The sequence below is a fragment of the Hydra vulgaris genome, chromosome 01 (genome assembly GCF_038396675.1).
Source record: "Hydra vulgaris chromosome 01, alternate assembly HydraT2T_AEP".
Lineage (NCBI taxonomy): Eukaryota > Metazoa > Cnidaria > Hydrozoa > Anthoathecata > Hydridae > Hydra > Hydra vulgaris.
The window spans coordinates 65740830-65759837 of NC_088920.1; the positions used below are offsets into that span (position 1 = coordinate 65740830).

General features: G+C 27.8%; 1 protein-coding gene across 1 annotated transcript in view; it reads left to right on the plus strand.

Annotated features, from left to right (window-relative positions):
- The first annotated feature begins 274 nt into the window (after nucleotides 1–274).
- The window catches only part of LOC100212649 (programmed cell death protein 10), a 62599-nt gene continuing 43865 nt past the window's right edge, over nucleotides 275–19008 (plus strand). The window contains exons 1-2 of the mRNA XM_065788963.1: nucleotides 275–455; nucleotides 16798–16866. Of these exons, the coding sequence (XP_065645035.1) occupies nucleotides 375–455; nucleotides 16798–16866 (150 nt within the window). The 5' untranslated portion in view covers nucleotides 275–374. The remainder of the gene's footprint in view (nucleotides 456–16797; nucleotides 16867–19008) is intronic.

The window sequence follows — 19008 nt, forward strand, 5'->3', positions numbered from 1 at the left end:
TATGCCTCTGTTATGACTTCAAATTTTTTAAATTTGTCAAGAGTGAAAAATATTGTATTTTTCTTAAATAAATAAATAAATAAATATATATATATATATATATATATATATATATATATATATATATATATATATATATATATATATATATATATATATATATATATATATATCTGTGTATGCATTACACATTATTATTATTTATATTATATTGTAATTTTATTTTATTTATATTATATTGTAATTTTATTTATATTTATATAATATTGTAAAGAGGAACAATATTAGCTTTATTGATTAAAAAATATATATCTTTATGTTGAAATTCAAATATTCTGGATAGATTGGTTTAAGAAGTTTTATGTAACATAGTAATGGCACAAACACCGTCAGATGAATCAAATACTGTACCTAACTTAGCTCTGCATTCTATTATTAAACCTGCTCTAAAAGCAGTAAGTAGATCTTTTATTTTGTAAATTATATATATATATATATATATATAATTATATATATATATATATATATAATATATATATATATATATATATATATATATATATATATATATATATATATATATATATATATATATATATATATATATATATACATACATAGTTATATATATTAAGATTGCTAGATGACTAGCTTTTTCATAGAAGTACTTTCATAGTACCAAACTAATAAAAATCAAGATTTTTACTTCATTCTTCTTAAAAGTTGAACATCTGGCAACCCTATTATAGATGTATTTAAAAAGCACTCACATTAAACAAAATTAAGTTGAAACATTGGTTTATAGTAGCTTAATCTAGTTATTTAAAAACTTATCTAAAACGTTAACTTTTAAAAACTCACATTAAACACAATTGAAAATGGATATTTGACATTCTTTATTATTTTTTTTTAATTAGTTTTTTTACCATTACTTTTTTGCTAATCTACTTTGTTTTGAATTTTTTTATAATATACATGTTTTTAAGTATCATTTTTTCTTAACTAAAACCTTTTTATGTTATCTTTAACACACTATTCCAAGTTTTTCTATTTCTAGCTCTAGTATTAAAAAGATGGAAGTTCATTTTTGTCTTTCTAAAACTGAAATCTGTTTGTTTTTTGGTTTGAAACTTTGCTTTGTTCTCAATTTAAAGTTTCAAACATTTTTGTACATTTTTGTACATTTTGGTAACATTTTTTAACTTGTTGTTTAATTTACACTTATATGCAACATTTTATTACCTCAAATGTCAAAAAAGATGTTATGAAATTGGTGCACAAAAAAGAGCAAAGCAGATCTGGAAAGTAGCAGAGATAAATAGCCTTGCTGGATCATTGAATAAATTTTTTAAACGAGGCAGTTTCAAACATTGCTTTAATCAAAATTGTTTTTTATTTTAATTCACCTCCCTGGGAGGTGAATTAAACTAAAAATAAAATCAAATTCAGAATAAATATGCAATTTAAATGGTAAATCTCAACTTAAAAATTGCAATGTTGAAGAAAATATGAATGCCACAACTTTAGAACATCAATAACTAGAGTGAGATTGAAGATGGTGAATCAGGATCCAATAGCATAAATATTGAGAATATTATATCTGACAATAATTCAGAAATTAGTAATAGTTTGCAAATGAAGAGTGGTACTTTATTAAAATGTAATTATTATATATTAGATCCTGCAACTTGTCCAGTTGAAATTGACAACAAGCAACAAGTGTTTTTGGTAAAACAGTCACCAAAAAAAAATTAAAGATATCTATTATAAAAGTAATTCTCAAGGAAGTGTTTTTAGTTTCAGTTTTTTTAATTGACAAATGAAATATGGTGAAAAAGAATTTGAAAAAATTGGCTTTTAAATTTGTGCTGATTCTTATAAATTTTATTATCCTTGTTGAGTTTAATTATGTGTATATTAAAACTAACCTGTTTGTATATTTTAGTTTACATATTATTATATGAAGAATAAAGCCTTCTATGTTGGCTTAGAATTCATTATAGACTATTAAATTCACTACACTATATTTTATTCTACATGTTTTAATGGATAAATATCTAAGACTGGAACGATTTGACAGTAATCTCAATTCTGCATTACCTTCATGAAAACTATATAAACAGAAGATAAATTAGATGTCCTCATTAACTAATTATCTCTTTCCGTGTTCGACTATATTGCAAAAACATTGAATCATTTGATGGCGCTATAGAATTCCTGGAAAACTTATTTGTAAAACCTAAAAATGAATTATTTTCGAGACATCAGTTAGCTTCATGTAAACAATCATCTGGAGATTCTATTGATGAGTTTTTGCAGGCCTTACGTACACTCAGTAAAGATTGCAACTTTAAACAGGTTTCTGCTCAGAACATTATGAAGAGTACATTCATGATTCATTTATAAGTGATCTAAGCTCTCATCATATTCACCAATGACTACTAGAAAGTTCTTAAACTAACTGAGGCCTATAATCAAGCTCGTTTATTGGAAAATGCTCAAAGAAATAACGAAATGTATTCACATACAGAGTATAGTAATGTTTCAACAATTAATAAACATTCTGAATGTATTACTGAGCTTGCTTCAGTTTCTACTAAGCCTAGTGGACTTTGTTATTTCTGTGTAAACGTCACCCTCGACAATCATGTCCTGCCAGAGACGCAGAATGTTACGATTGTGGTAAGAAAGGATATTTCAAGAAAGTTGCAAATCATCAAAGAACTTTATTACGTCTGCTGCTAACTTCCATGCACCATGTTTAGCCTTGATTACTTGCTCTTCTATCAACTCACTCAACTCTATTGTTTATATCTTTATTGCTAGGTTTTCTTGACATTGCGAGCTTTTCTTGACACTGGAAGCTCTGACACATTCATAAGCAAATCATTGTGTGGCTCTTTAAAAATTAATATATTCCCTTCTAATAAAAGTTTCTCAATGGCTGATCCTTCCTTATCTTGTCAAGTTATAGGTAAACTTTTTCAACTAACTTCACTTTATTTGGTATGAAGTACTCTAATATTAACTTATTGGTTATACCCAACTCTTGCGAAAAAATCATTCTTGGTAGAGGTTTCCTACAGTTGCACAAAAGTCTTTATATCAATTAAGGTGGTAAAAAAGGTTCTTTAAAAACATGCTCTCTAAACAGTATTACAATGAAAGCTAGCACTCTTTTCCCTTTTCTACCTCCAGAATGTAGACCAATTGCATTACCTTCTAGGCAATATAACTCAGAGGACAAAGAATTCATTGAGCAAGAAACTAAAAAACTTTTGGAACTAGATATAATTGAACCCAGTAACTCTCAGTAACTTGGCGATCACAAATAGTTGTTACCAGGAATGAGAGTCATATAAAACATATGGTCATTGATGACTCAAAAACAATAAATCGCTTTACGCTGCTTGATGCTTATCTTTTACCTAACATCAATGAATTAGTTAACTCTGTTGCAAAATATTCATTATTTAACACATTTGATTTAAAAAGTGCTTATCACCAAATACCTCTCCTAGAAAGTGACAAGTATTATACTGCCTTTGAGCCCAATAGACATTTTTTAATTTAAAAGAATTCCTTTTGGCCTCACTAATGCTGTTGCACAATTTCAAAGAATCATAGCTAAGTTTTTCAAGAAAACAAATTAGAAGACATCTTTGTGTTAGGCAACCAAAAAAGTTCCTTCGGTTTATTTTAATTGCCTTTTTCTAAGAAATGTATTAAGAAAACTGGTTGTGGTGGGGGGATGATTTTGCATATAAATTAAAGCTTGTTTTTAAGGAGAATCAATCAGTGTGTTTCATAAGTTCTATTAGTGCATTTTAAATTTAAAAGTCTTAAGTGGAGTATGGCTGTGTCAGATGCGATAATTCGCACCTGTTTACTTTATGAGTTCAAACTTGGAACCAAAGCTGCAGAAGCTTGTCGTAAGATATGCGCTGCTTTTGGGGAAGGTGCCATAGCAGAACGGACAGGTCAAAAGTGGTTTAAAAAATTTTCTTCTGGAAATGAAAACCTTGAAGATAAACCAAGGTCTGGAAGACTATCCATCGTAAACAACGAGGATATCAAGCTGGCAATCGAGCAGGACTCCAGTCAAACATGTCAGGACCTTGCCTTAAGATACAATGTGAGTGATGAAACTATTCATTTACATTTGCACCAGCTTAAAAAACGTTGGAAGTTGAGCAAATGAGTACCATATGAGTTAAGTGAAACAAACAAGCTACAGCGTTTAACCATTTGTTCTTCATTGCTTTCCCGCCACAATTTAGTGCAATTTTTTGAGCAGATTTTGATGTGCGACGAAAAATGGATTATATACTGCAACAAAAAACGAACATATTATTGGCTAGCCAGTAACAATCCAGTACCGATGACTCCTAAACCAAGAATTCACCAACAAAAGGTTTTACTGTGTGTATGGTGGACTACAGCAGGTATCGTTCACTATGAGTTGCTACCAAGTGGACAAACCATTACTGCTGAGATATACTCAGCCCAATTGGACAGAGTTTTGGTTGCTCTTCACCAAAAACAAGCAGCTTTGGTAAACAGAAAATGTGTTGTATTCCACCAGGACAACGCTAGACTGTACACCGCAAAAATCACGCAGGAAACTCTAGCATGTTTACAATGGGAGATTCTACCTCACCCTCCGTATTCACCAGACCTTGCGCCAAACGACTATCACCTGTTTTTGGCCCTGGATAATTGTAGGAATCGACAGTTTCAAAATAGAGAAGATCTCGAAAATGAGTTAACTCAATTTTTTAGCTACCAAACTCAAGACTTTTATAAAAATGGAATATACCAGCTTGTTTCACAATGGGAGAAAGTTATTCTTGCTGAAGGAGACTATTTTTCAGAATAAACTTCATTATAACTGTTTTTATGTGTATTTATTTATGGATCTGCAAAACCACACCAACTTTTTTGGTTGCCTAATATATCTAGATAACTTACTTGTATGTGGTACATCTAAAAATAAACATGATTTCAATTTATAAAAATTTCTTAAAGCTTCTAAGAAAGCAATCTTTATGTTCAATGAAGAAAAGTGTCTTCTTTGTGTATAACCTTCCTAGGTTTTATTATAAAAAAGTGGCTCTTTTTCTCTTGATCCAGATTGCTTAAAACCATTAATTGAAATGCCTGCTCCCACTGATAGTACTTCTCTCCATCGAGTCCTTGGTATGTTCTTTTACTACTCCCAATATATCAAACATTTTTTTGACAAAATTCATCCTTTATCTCTAACGTCTACCTTTCCACTGTCAACTGAAACTATTAAATGTTTCAATAAAATGAAAGAATTAATCTCTCAATCAGCTCTACAAGCTATTGATGGAAGTATACCATTTGAAGTGGAAACAGATGCCTTCGATTTTGCCATAGCTGCTTCCCTTAATTAGGCTGGAAGACCAGTTGCATTCTTTTCTCGCAAACTTTCACTTACTGAAAAAAAACATTCTTCTGTTGAGAAGGAAGCTTATACTATTGTCTAATCACTTCGAAAATGGAAACACTACCTTGGTGGTTAGCATTTTACTCTAGTCACCAACCATAACAATGTTTGACAATAACCAGAGTGGAAAAATTAAGAATGGCAAGATTCTGAGATGGAGATATAGTTTATCACCCTGGACATAACACTTTTGTTGCTGATGCCCTCTCTAGATCTTGTTGCTCTATGACTATATATGGACCCTCTCTTAAGGAACTACATGAATCTCTTTGCCACCCTGGAATCACCAGAATGCATCATTTTATAAAATCAAAAAATCTGCCTTTTTCAATTAATGATGTAAAAAAATCCATTTCTTTGTGTCAAATTTGTGTTGAATTAAAACCTAAATACTATGTAAGCAATTTTAACCACACCTTAATAAAATCTACTCAACCTTTTGAGCAACTAAGCATGGGTTTTAAAGGACCTATTCCGTCTTCATCTAGCAACAAATATTTTTTAACAGTTGTTGGTAAGTTTTCAAGATTTTCCTTTATATTTCCTTGTCATGATATCTCTACTTCAACCGTAATTAAATGTTTAACTCAACTTTTCACTTTATTTGGTATGCCAGCTTATATACATTCAGATCGAGGCACTTGCTTCATGTCTACAGAGCTCGGCAATTTTCTTAATTCTCAAGGTGTCAACCTGAGTAGAATTACTCCTTATAATCTCAGGAAATGGTCAGTGTGAAAGATACAACGGCATAATTTGGAAAGGAATTTTGCTTGCTCTTAAATCAAAGAATTTACCTACCATGAACAAGGAACATGTTTTACCCGATGTCCTTTATTAAATGCATCCTTACTTTGCACTTCTACTAATGCTACACCTCACAAACAATTATTCGGATTCAGTCGACGTTCTTCTAATGGACACTCTGTTCCTACAGAGAAGTTCCGAGTTTGATCCTCACTATGTCTCTGGTAGTACCGTGCTCAACTCATTTCTTTGCGCAGCAGTCTTGTTTGTCGAGGTTCATATTGCGGAGTTATAGAGTTGAGAGAGGGTTATAACCGCAAGTAGCCTCTTCATTTGTAGTGGCCTTCTTGGCCTTGAGGAGAAGTGAATACATGATGTGCGCTGTGTGGTGGATATAACATCAATTTAGTTATAAATGATAGTGTTAAAAACAGTGTTAAAATGATAGTGTTAAAAACAGTATTTAAAGTCAGAATTATTTCACTATGTTAAATACTTTATATAAGATCTTTGCCGCATCAACAAAGTTGTTGGAAAATGGTTCAATGTACAATTTGGAATTTACTTTAATGTACAATTTTATTGCAAAAATCATACATCTAATTAACACCCACATCTTCTAAAGCCTTCAAAATCTTCTGAAGCTTTCAAAATCTTCTGAAGCTTTCAAAATCTTCTGAAGCCTTCAAAATCTTCTAAAGCCTTCAAAATTGTCTTAAGCTTTCAACATCTTAGCCAATATATTCTGGTGCTCCACCAACTTTATACACTGCATTTAATTTTGTTCCAGTTAAAATATTTACTTAATATTTTTTTAATAAGACAATCATTTTATTTTGACCTCTCACCATTTGTAAGTATTTTTTATCGAGTCTTTCTATAAAGTCTTATTTTTCTAACCAATTTTTTCAAATTTGCAGAACAATTTTTTCGTATTTGCTTTGCAATATGTGTAAGTTGGCATATGTTGTATGCACATTCATTAAATATTTAAATTAGGAAATTTATCTCATCTTGTAAATATAAATTACTTCATATAGAATAAGCCCTGTGGATGTGGATACACTCTCTTTCTCTCTCTCTCTCTCTCTCTCTCTCTCTCTCTCTCTCTCTCTCTCTCTATATATATATATATATATATATATATATATATATATATATATATATATATATATATATATATATATACATATATATATATATAAATATATCAAATATATATATAAATATATATATATATATATATATATATATATATATATATATATATATATTAAATATATATATCAGGTCTTGTGATAAAGCACCAGACATAGAGCATTTTACCTAAACAAAGAGCAATTTAACAAATTTATGCTATGCTATTTACGTTACCCTAAAAACTTTTTTGTTTGGTAATATATATAATATCTTGATAGATAATTTTAAACAGTGTTTTAATGAAGTTGTTCACTTTTATTTTAATGGTATTTTAGTAAAGTAATTAACTTTTTAAAAACTGCACTTTGATGTGAGAAAAGGTTAAACTATGAATGCATAAAATATCTTCATTATTTTACATATATAATAAATTATATTTTATTATATTTTTAAATAATAATTTAAAAATATATTAAAATTTACATTATTTACAGAAAAATTTGAATTTTTATTAATCTAACTTTTTTATTGAAATTATCTATGAAATCTATCTATGAAAATAATCTAACTTTTTTATTGAATTAATCAAAATATTCAGAGATAGAAATAAAACTCTTCTATTGTTTTAATACGATGTAAATGAAGGAAATTAAGAAAAAAAATAATTAATTTAAGCAAAATAATTTAGCAAGCTTGTGAATATTTGTTTAGGCAAAGTTTGTTTTATAGGTTACATTTGTTCAGGTATTAAAGTTACAAAGATAATTGGCAATAAAAAATTACTTTAAAAAACTTTACTTTTAACTAACCTAACTTGACTCTTAAAAATTCAGTTTGGTTTCTATATAATAATTGATTTTATTACTTGACATTTACTAAAAGTATGAATGCCTAAAATAAGCTAGCCTTTATAAAATAAGCTAGCCTATATAAAATAAGCTAGCCTATATAAAATAAGCTAGCCTATATAAAATAAGCTAGCCTATATAAAATAAGCTAGCCTATATAAAATAAGCTAGCCTATATAAAATAAGCTAGCCTATATAAATTAAGCTAGCCTTTATAAAATAAGCTAGCCTATATAAAATAAGCTAGCCTATATAAAATAAGCTAGCCTATATAAAATAGGTTTCTTATTGTATTACTTAGGTTTAACCTGATTGATTTTAAATTTAGGTGTGACTATTGTTATATATTGTTACACTATTAAAAAACCACAGTCTGTTTAAAATTGTGCAGCAAAACTAGTTTAAAAAGTAGAATAGAAAATTATGTAAGCGACCAGGAATTTAGCAATTTGCATTGGCTGAAAATTAGAGAAAGAATCTGTTTAAAGGTCCTTTTAATAATGTAAAAATCTATTATTCTGAAAGCACCAATGTCATTATGCAATTTAATTCACTACTCAATGTCAAAAAGAACACTAAAATTAAAGGAAACAAAATGCAATAATAGTTTTGGTAATTGAGCATTATTCCACTATGGTTATAAACTTTGGAATATATTTCCAAATATCATCCGTGACGAAAAAATACAACTATTTATAATAAAAAACTAAAATCTTATTTAATGATGAATGGTGAACTATTCCACCAGAAAACTCTTGAATGTTGAATTAAAAATTCTTGAATATTAATATTAAAAGTTTTACTAATATTATAATTTGTTGCACAGCTGAGCAAGTGTTTTGTGATCTTTATCCATTATTCTTACAAAACACAGAAGCTGTGGGTAAACCAATGTATTTATTTATTGTACAATAAGCAAATTTCACTTTTTTGCTAGAAGTATCTATCATCAAAACCTATAAGACTTTTGTTCCACCTTTTTTATTTTATTTTAATAGAAATGAAATTCCTTCCAAACATTAAAATATGTGCAAAAGGTACATTAAAATTGTTTAAATAATACAAGTAATAATAACACATTTCAATAACACAATTGTGTATCAACTCTTTTTGTAAAAAAACATCAAATTTCATATTAAATTGCTGGTAAAAAAATTAACTATTGTTTGGTTTTTTTTCTTTTCAATTTTTTAAAAATAAAAACAAAATTGTTGTTTAACTATTAATATATATTCAAGAAATAAAATCTTTTTTATCCATTTAGTTATAGACAAATCATGATTGTATTAAAGAAAACAAGATTAAAAAATTACTTCAACTTTCAGGTCAGATTTCTGTGAATCAGTAAAGCAGTTTGTATTGCAGGCTATTGAAAAATAATCTCTGCCATTTAACTTGAGTTATAAAAAAAAACAATTAACTCATGTTTTGTGAAAATTTTTAATGCAGCCGAATATTTAAAATTTAGTTTTGACTAAAAACAAAAAATGTTTAAGAAGAAAAACCAAAAAAGCAGTTGCGATAAAAATGAGCTAATTTTTTTTAAGAACAAATAAAATTTAAATATTGAACAATATTTAGTAATATTTTTAAATAAATTTGACATATAAGTTAAACCCAATCAATAACCTTAATTTTGTTAAACTTAAATATGTTTTTTAAATCAAAATTAAATTATACATTTTCTAAATCTAAATTAACTTTTATATATATATATATATATATATATATATATATATATATATATATATATATATATATATATATATATATATATATATATATATATATATATATATATATATATATATATATATATATATATATATATATATATATATATATATATATATATATATATATATATATATCAGAATAAAATAAGAATAAATATCAGAATAAAAATATATATTTTCATTAAATTAGTTTTAAAATAAATCATATATTTTTTATCAGAATTAAATTATCTTTGAAAAAAAGTGTTTTTTAAGCGAAATAATTATTTCAAATAAATAAAAACAAAATAAAAGTAAATTTTTAATTTTATTTGAGTTTTTTTTATTTGTATATAGCGCTTATATCTAACATAATTGTCATAAGTAAAATCGCTTAAGGTGTATGTAAATTGCTCTACGCAAAATGCTTTAACAAGGCCTGTATTGGAAAAGAGTAGTTTTTGAAGTCACAAGTTCTGAAAAAGATCTCGGAATTCTAATCTCTTAGAATCTTAAATATGCTCAACAATGCAATATAGCTGCATACAAAGCAAATAATATGCTCGGTATTTTTAAACACACATTCGTATCAAAAGACATTGACATTTGGAAAAAACTTTTAACCGCATATATAAGACTACATCTGGAGTTTACCATACAAGCTTGGAATCCTTGCCTTGACAGTGACATAAAAAAAAATTAAAAAAGTGCAATGCAATGCCACGAAAGTTCCTCAGACTTTAATAAATAGAGACTACAAAACTCGAAGTAAAACCATGAAATTATTTACTTTTTAAGACAGACAGAAAAGAGGCGATCTTGTTCATCAATATAAACTTCTCAATAATTTACATGCCAATCAACCTAGTTGATTGGCATGTAAAGCCTTGCAGCATAGCACCCAGAGCTCAACATCAAATCAGATTTCATTGTGAGATAGTCAGGAACTGCGAAGTCAGACAAGAGTTTTTCAACATCGATGTAGTCAATGACTGGAAAGTTTTGCTAAATAATGTGCTTGAAGCAGCATCAGTTGATAAATTTGAACAACTACTGGACAACTTTTAGTCATCATAGTTACTACAGTAATTTTCATTTACAATAAATGCCACATGAAAGTGGCCAAGATATGAGTTGGGTACATGTATACTCAGCTGTTAATGAGTTAAACAAGGCTGTGACTTTATGTAACCTAATTAACTAATTTATAAAATCATCGTAATAAAAAATATGGTTATAAAAAAACTATTAATATTAAATAATAATTTAAATAAAATTTTTAAATAAAATGTGCCTGCTATTTAAATAAAATATACTGTCAACAAGCAATTTAATTTGAATTTGAGTATTACAAGCAATTTGTATCTTAAGTTTAAAAATTATTATAAAAGATTTGAAGCTCTGGTGGCATAGTCGGCTAGTGTCTGGTACATTTTTTTGTGGTTTTGGCACAGTGGTTAGAGTGCTTGCTATAGAAGCAAGAGATCCTGGATTTGAAGCAAGCATGGGGCATATTTTGCACCATTGGTATGGAAGGAGGCATAAACTTTCTATTTAAATGCTCTTCCAAGGTGCTCTGTGACAAGACCATTGGGTCGTCTTGAGGCACCTAAAACAAAATTAAAAAAAAATTAAAAAAAAAAATTATTCATGCATATCTTTATTGTAAGTAAAAAAAAGGAATCTTTTTAAAAATAAAATATTTGTTTAAAAGATTGTAAGATAAAAGTGCTTAATACAATATAACGGGTGATGCGGAAGTTATTGGACAAAATAGAAACGTCAAGAACTTATTTATAAATAAAAAAACAAACTACTATTATATTTTTTTTAAATGAAGGATTTATCTTTTAATAAAAATATATTATTTTTTATATGAAAAAACACCACCATCTGCAATTGATCTCAATTTTGCTCTGACGCCTTTCATATGCGACTGTAAAAAGTTTAAATCAATTTCTTGTAGTTTTAGTTTAATGCGATCAATCAAAACTTGCTCTGTTGAAGCTTGCCAATCTCCCTCGTAAACCTTCTGTGCCAAATGTCCCCAAAAATTTTCAATTGGTCGTGCTTGAGGCACATTTGGGGGATTGGATTCTTTATCAACGTAGTAGACATATTGGTCCATCCAATTTAGAGAATCTTTAGAATAATGAGAACTTGCTAAATCTGGCCAAAATAAATAGTTAAAGTCTCCATGATACTTGTGAATAAATGGAAGAAGTCGTTTTTCTAAACATTCATTAATATAGATTGATAAATTGATCGCTACAGCCTTGGAAGTGCAAAACAATGGCTCGGACATACCACGGTCAGATATGGCTATCCACATTAATAATTTTTTTGGAAATTTCTTTTTTCCTATAAAACGAACACTTTCTGGGCATGTCTTTTTGTTGTTTGTGTAGTATCCAGAATTTCCAGGCATGTTGTCCCCTGCAAAACAAAAGTATTTTTCGTCATCGATGACTAGAAGCGATTTTGTGTTATAGAGTTGGTTAACTAGTTTCCTGCTTCTTTTCTTTGCCTTTATTTGTTGCTCTATAGTGTATTTTGGAGTCTTTTCACGTTTTCTATATTTAATATTCATTTTTTTTAACTGATGACCAGTTGTCGATTGATTTACACCCAATTTAATACCTATTTTTCTCTGACTGACCCTTTTTCGATTGTTGACAAGTTTCGTTAATTCGGCTTTCTTTTCTCTAGTCCAGGATGTCGGACAACCAGGGTGCTTTCTATCAGTAAATGATTGAACAGTTTCAAGTCTTTTTAGGTTATCATATATTGTACTTCGAGCAAATCCTTCCTTTAATAATGAATGAACAACTAATTTTTCATTTTTTTATTTATTTATGCATATTTTAATTAGAAATTTAGTTTCCTTCCTGTTCAATTTACAAAAACATTAAGATAATAAATATTCTGCTTTAATTTATTATAGCTGCTTTAATTTAATTAAGGCGATGAAAAGACAAGTGTGTTATAATAATATAATCAGAGCCTATTCTAGGAACCCTAGAGAAATTTAGCGGAAAATCTTTTTTTTTGCAAAAAAAACGCGATATTTACCGTTAAAAAAAAATAGATCCTCAAACTTTAATTTGGGCAGGGCCCAAATATGGTCGACGCTGTCGAAAGTGGTCCAGAATAGCCCCTGATAATATAATAATCTCTAAATAAACATTTTATTTTTAAACGTCATGTAAAATATAAATCAGATTTCATTATCTGAAAATAAACTTTCTGGCCAAGATCCTAGAGGTTGTTTCATTATGTTGTTCATCCTCATTACTTTCATTGCCTAAGAAACTTACCTTTTTATCTTGTTTCTTTTATACGCTTTGCTGCATTGTTGTTTTGGACAACAACATTTGTTCAAGTCCCAATTTTCAATTGCTGGCATAACATTATACTTTTCTATAGGTAAACCAGATTTGACCTTTTCTTAATAAATGTTCTAATCTTTGAGTAGACAAGGAGCATCTAAAGTCAGTTTTGATTAATTTCAATTTGGAAAACACTCTTATAAAGCTTCATAGCTTAGTGTTGCACACTGGGATGGTAAAAAGTAATTTAATTAATACCAGTATGTCTTTCCAGTTCTTACACCATGGAGAAGAAAATTTTTTTTTTTTCATGTGCACAATTAGTTTAATATTTTTATAGAAAGATACTCCCAAGCATACTCAAACAGATAGTGCCATTGACTTAAGACATCTGATGGATTTATGCCAGCACATTTTAGGTGTTTCAAATATGTAATAAATAAATAATGAAGTCATCTGCGAACTCATTGTTATTAACAGTTACGTTTTCCACTACTATTTTTTGATCCCATCCTTCACAAATTAAAACTTTTAAAACAAATTTAAAATTTGCTTGCTTTCTGCTTCTTCTTTTACTTAGTGAACTATAATGTAGCTTTTCAGCGTTTATAAAACTCTTTTTTTTTAATTAAACATTATTATGTGGTCAGTTGTAATTTTCACCCTGATGCCTTGAAAATAATATTTTCCCTCCTTATCAGTAACTTTCGAAATCAAATATTTTACATGTGGGAGTTTTTCAAATTCTTTTTTTATTCAATAAATTTAAACAGTCCTTTATTTTCAATAGGAAATAAATAGCAAAATACCATGGAAATACCGTGTCAATTTTGTCACTTTGCATAGAAAAGTGACAAAAAAGCGATTGCAAGTAAGTCAATGCACATAGTTAAAAGAAGATAGAATTTTACTGTCATTTGACTTCGTTAGATAACCCTTGAGTTTAGCTTGCTCTTTAGTTGTAGTTGATGAATTTTGACAAAAAATTTTCCACGTGCTTAATGCAACTTTCCCACTTGTCAAAACACATTTTCATAGCAGCGATTTTGGGGGAAATTCATTTAGTACCATTGCATTTTTTGGGTTTGACATCCACTAACCTCAAATTCCTTATTTGTAAGCATTGTGGATTTCTTTTAGTTGATTAAATTTTTTCTGTACTCTTTTGTAAAGATAAAATAAATGTTTTTAATAAAGCATCCTTTAGAGCAAGCTCTAAGCGACAAGCAACACACCATAGAAATACTATCCATGGTGACTTTTTCTTTTTAGATCTTTCTTTTATCTTTTTTAAAGATCTAAAAAAGATTTTTAGCTGCTTTTTCAAAGTCAACTTGCCCATTGACATTTTTTAATTACGAATTTTATGCTTGTTTTGATCAAGTAATATTTTTTAAATTTAGTGTTATTATAAGTATTTATTAAAGTACTTGAATGCAGTCATGATGTCGAATTCTCCTCTGTTTGACTCGACAACAAGATTTTAAACTGTGCGCTTAGATAAATTAAGAGAAATGGAAATGCTTGTTGTAGATTCATTTTTTTCAACTAAATGCTTGAGCATTTTAATGTGCTCTTTTCTAACATTTTTCCTTGTTTTTTGATTGGCACTGCTATTTTCTCTTCCATCCATATGGTAAATATTTATTTATAAATAATAATTATAGATAATTAAACTTAAATCTAGATAAATGAATAATTAGATAATAATAATTAGATAGATTTAATCAAAAAGTTTAATAATCAAATTAAACACCAAGTAACATAACAACAAGTAGCAACAAGTACTACTAATTAATAAGTTACTATTAAGTAAGAGAATTTAATCAATAAGGTTAATAATCAAATTAAACAAAAACACTTAAAAAAATCAGCTATGAGTATTGTCTAAAAGCTCTCAACTTGACTACTTTGACAAAATGGAGGCAACAAGGAGATATGATTCAACTTTTTAAATTCTTCAACAGTTTTAACGATTTGGAAACAATCAAAAAAATTAGTATTCAACAAACTCAAACGAGAGGTCACTGCTTTAAATATGTCAAAGAAATCACTAAGCAAGCATGTCGTGAAAACTTTTTATTTAATTTATCGGCTAATTTATGGAATAGCTTGCCAAGCGAGTTGGTTAAAGCACAATCAGTTAACAGTTTTAAAGCAGGTCTTGATTGCTGGATGAGCAGCAATCAAGCAGATCGGCTGTCATAGTGTGTTAATACCACACTCACTGGCTCACACCAGTTACAGCAATTTCTAATACTAATACCTAATATTAAAAAAAGACCTAATAGTAAGAAAAAGAGGGTAGTTTGTACCTTAATTAAATTATCATCAAATGTAAAAATCTTTGTCTTAATTATTTTAACCTTGTTTACCAGGAAACAAGAACAATTTGATATAAAAAAGTGTGTTTTTTAAAACCCATATAAGAATATATAAATACTTATATAAAAATGAATAAATACGGGTATAAGAATGAATAAATGTGCGGCTGTGGCGCAGTGATTAGAGCGCTTGCAATAGAAGTGGGAGATCCAGGTTCGAAACAAGCTCTGGGCATATTTTCGCGTCAAAATATATACGCATTTAAGAATAAATAAACACGCATATAAAAATGAACAACCCTGTAATATAATATTGAAATTAAGATTTGGTAGATGATTTGAAAGAAAATTTGAAATAAAGATGTTGATAGCTCTTTAAAAATTCTACTTTTAATGTGCTACCAACATCTTTATTTCAATATTATATTAATATTCATGCATGGAGCTAAAGAGACACATCTTGACATCGAAAGAACTACACAAGGCTTGCAAGCTGCAGGTTGCCCACCCCTGGTATAAATGTTTAAATAATATAATGTAGACATGTACTTACATAAATCTTTTTTGTTTACACAACAGATTAAAACTTTGTAAATTGCGACTTTTGGCTCTTTTGTCTCAATAAGTTGCTGACCCCTGGTTTATACAATTTGTTAAATGCATTTTTCGTTATACTTAACTCTAGTAGAAATTGGCTTTTACTGTGAAATTGAATTAGGTCTAAAGTTAAAATGAGTAGAATTTGCTCATTGAAGTGTTGCATTAATTTGAAATATGTTCATGATTTAAACGTGTAAAGTGTATACATTTTTGTCAACCCTTTAATCTTTATTTTTTTGTTTGGAATAAGTTTTTGTAGTTGTAAACTGGAAATATGTCCTAAAGTTAAAAGTTTAATAACTTCTTTTCTATACCATTTACTTTTATTCACATTTTGTTCAGAGCATCCGTTTGTAATTTTAAATGGTTCTCTAAATACTAATAATCTCTTTTAGTTTTAGTTGTAAATTAGTCTATTCAAATATTTTTTTTTTCTAGAAGTCTTATATTTTATGAAGAAAAATAAAAAAATCTATATAAAAAGTATAAAATTTACAGTCTGTATAATGGTTCTTAGTATGTAACAGTTTATGTAAAGTTTTGAGTGTAGTAGTACTTAACCAACATGTGCTATATAATGCATAATATATATTAACTGTTTGGTATTATAAATTTATTTAGCTGGACAATGAAGGTGCTCGAAAGGACCTGAAATCTTCAATTCAGAATCTAATCAAGGCATTTGATGTGGTATGTTTATATACATTTATATATATATATATATATATATATATATATATATATATATATATATATATATATATATATATATATATATATATATATATATATATGTGCCTAATGTATTAACCATAAAATAACTAAATAATAGCTATGAAAATAAATAACTTCAACAACATAATAATTATAAAGTTTATATTCATTTTGTAAGCTCTAAACTTTTTGTTTATTATATATATATATATATATATATATATATATATATATATATATATATATATATATATATATATATATATATATATATATATATATATATATATATTATATTTATAAATATATTTATTACTCATTTACCTATTTTACAGTAATTATAAATAAAAATCTATTTAAAAATTGCAATTAGGAAATAAGCATATTAACTAACAATAAATACTTTATGAATTGGTCCTTTGACTAAAAAATGGATTTTTTTAAATTTAAAACTCCCTTTTTCTTTTCTTTTTTTTAACAGTGTGCTTCATATTTAATATATTAGTTAAATATATTGGGTTTTTTCAACATCAATCATTTGCGCATTTAATATTTGTGTTAAAAATGTTTTTTTGGTAAATACTTAAAAGTCAAAAAAGAAATGTTGGAAAAAAAGAGTTTTTAAGTAATTTTTTTTAATCTGAGAGATACACTAGAAAATTATCTAGAGAATTATCTCCACTTTCAACAGCAAGAAGTGCATCATTTAGGACAATTTATACTGCAGTTAAAAAATAATAATACTTTACGTGAGTGTACACTAGAACTTTTGGTCCATCGCCAGAAGGGCAACTGAAAGTAACCAGTTTGTTAAATTTGGTTGCCCATTGTCGGTTTGAGTTGCTCGTCACTATTTTTCATAAAAATTTTTGCACTTATTGGAGTTCTCACATATTCTAGTCATTTTTCCTCGTAGGGCTTAGTGTAGACTATAAATAATTTGAGTACATAAAAGTAATATTGTAAACTATTGACAACATTTACTTTTCTGCTTTCAGATAAAGCATATGCAGATATATACATATATATAGATAAATTAGTAAAAACACTTATCTAATTTTTTCTTTCTTCAACACAGTGTTTCTCCATCAGTAGGTTCATCAGGAAGAAATTTCTTCTTGATGAACCTACTGATGGAGAAACACTTCAATATATACATATATATATATATAGATATATACAGATATATATACGAATATCAATAACAATACATACAATTTTCTTATGTTCAAATTAATTTAATGCAAAAAAAAAATATAGTTATTATTTTAGTTAGTTTTCTTTTGAATTTTTGAATAAAAATAAAAAAAAGAAAAGAACTGCAGATAAAAACCAATAGTCACCCTTTCGGGGGACTTTATTGCATCAAAAGATTATTTTTAGTTGCTCTTCACAAAATTTGGTCACCTGGTACCATCGAGCAACCACAAGTGTACACCTCTGTCTTATAAAACATTCACAGGTGCAAAATATAAAGAGAGTTTATGAAGAAGATAAGCAGACCTTGCTAATAAGAGAGTTCCAAAGAACAATTTTATAAGACTATGACAAAATATAGACAGTATCATAAGCAATAGGAGAGGATTGACTTAATATTGATGAGAAAAAATGAAAGCATAGAAAGCAGAATCTCAACAGAAAGATAAAAAATATCTCATTAAGAACCATCACAATAAAATCACAAAATAATTTCCAATCAGCAGATGCAGTAGATGCAGTAAGTTAATAGTAATAGTCATAACATTTGCTGTAACAACAATATACATTGATGCAGAACATGCAAAGATACTATAACAGCCCTTAATGTTTTAAATTGTTAAATTGGCCTTTAAAAAGTTTAAGGACCTAAGTTTAACAAAATTGTCTAGCAATGAATTCCAGGGTTTAATTATTCTATTGTTAGAAAAGTTATTTTTTGAAGAACTCCTAAAATGTTCACATTTGATTTATTTAGTTTGTCCAAAAATATTCAATGGAGGTCCATCTCTTGCTATTGAGGAAACCAGTATTGGCTTTTTGAACCAATTCAAGACTTGGAAACCATACATTGATATTTTGTAGTGATATATTAAGTCCTCCTTATATCTGTGATTTTCATTTCATTTCAAATTTATAATT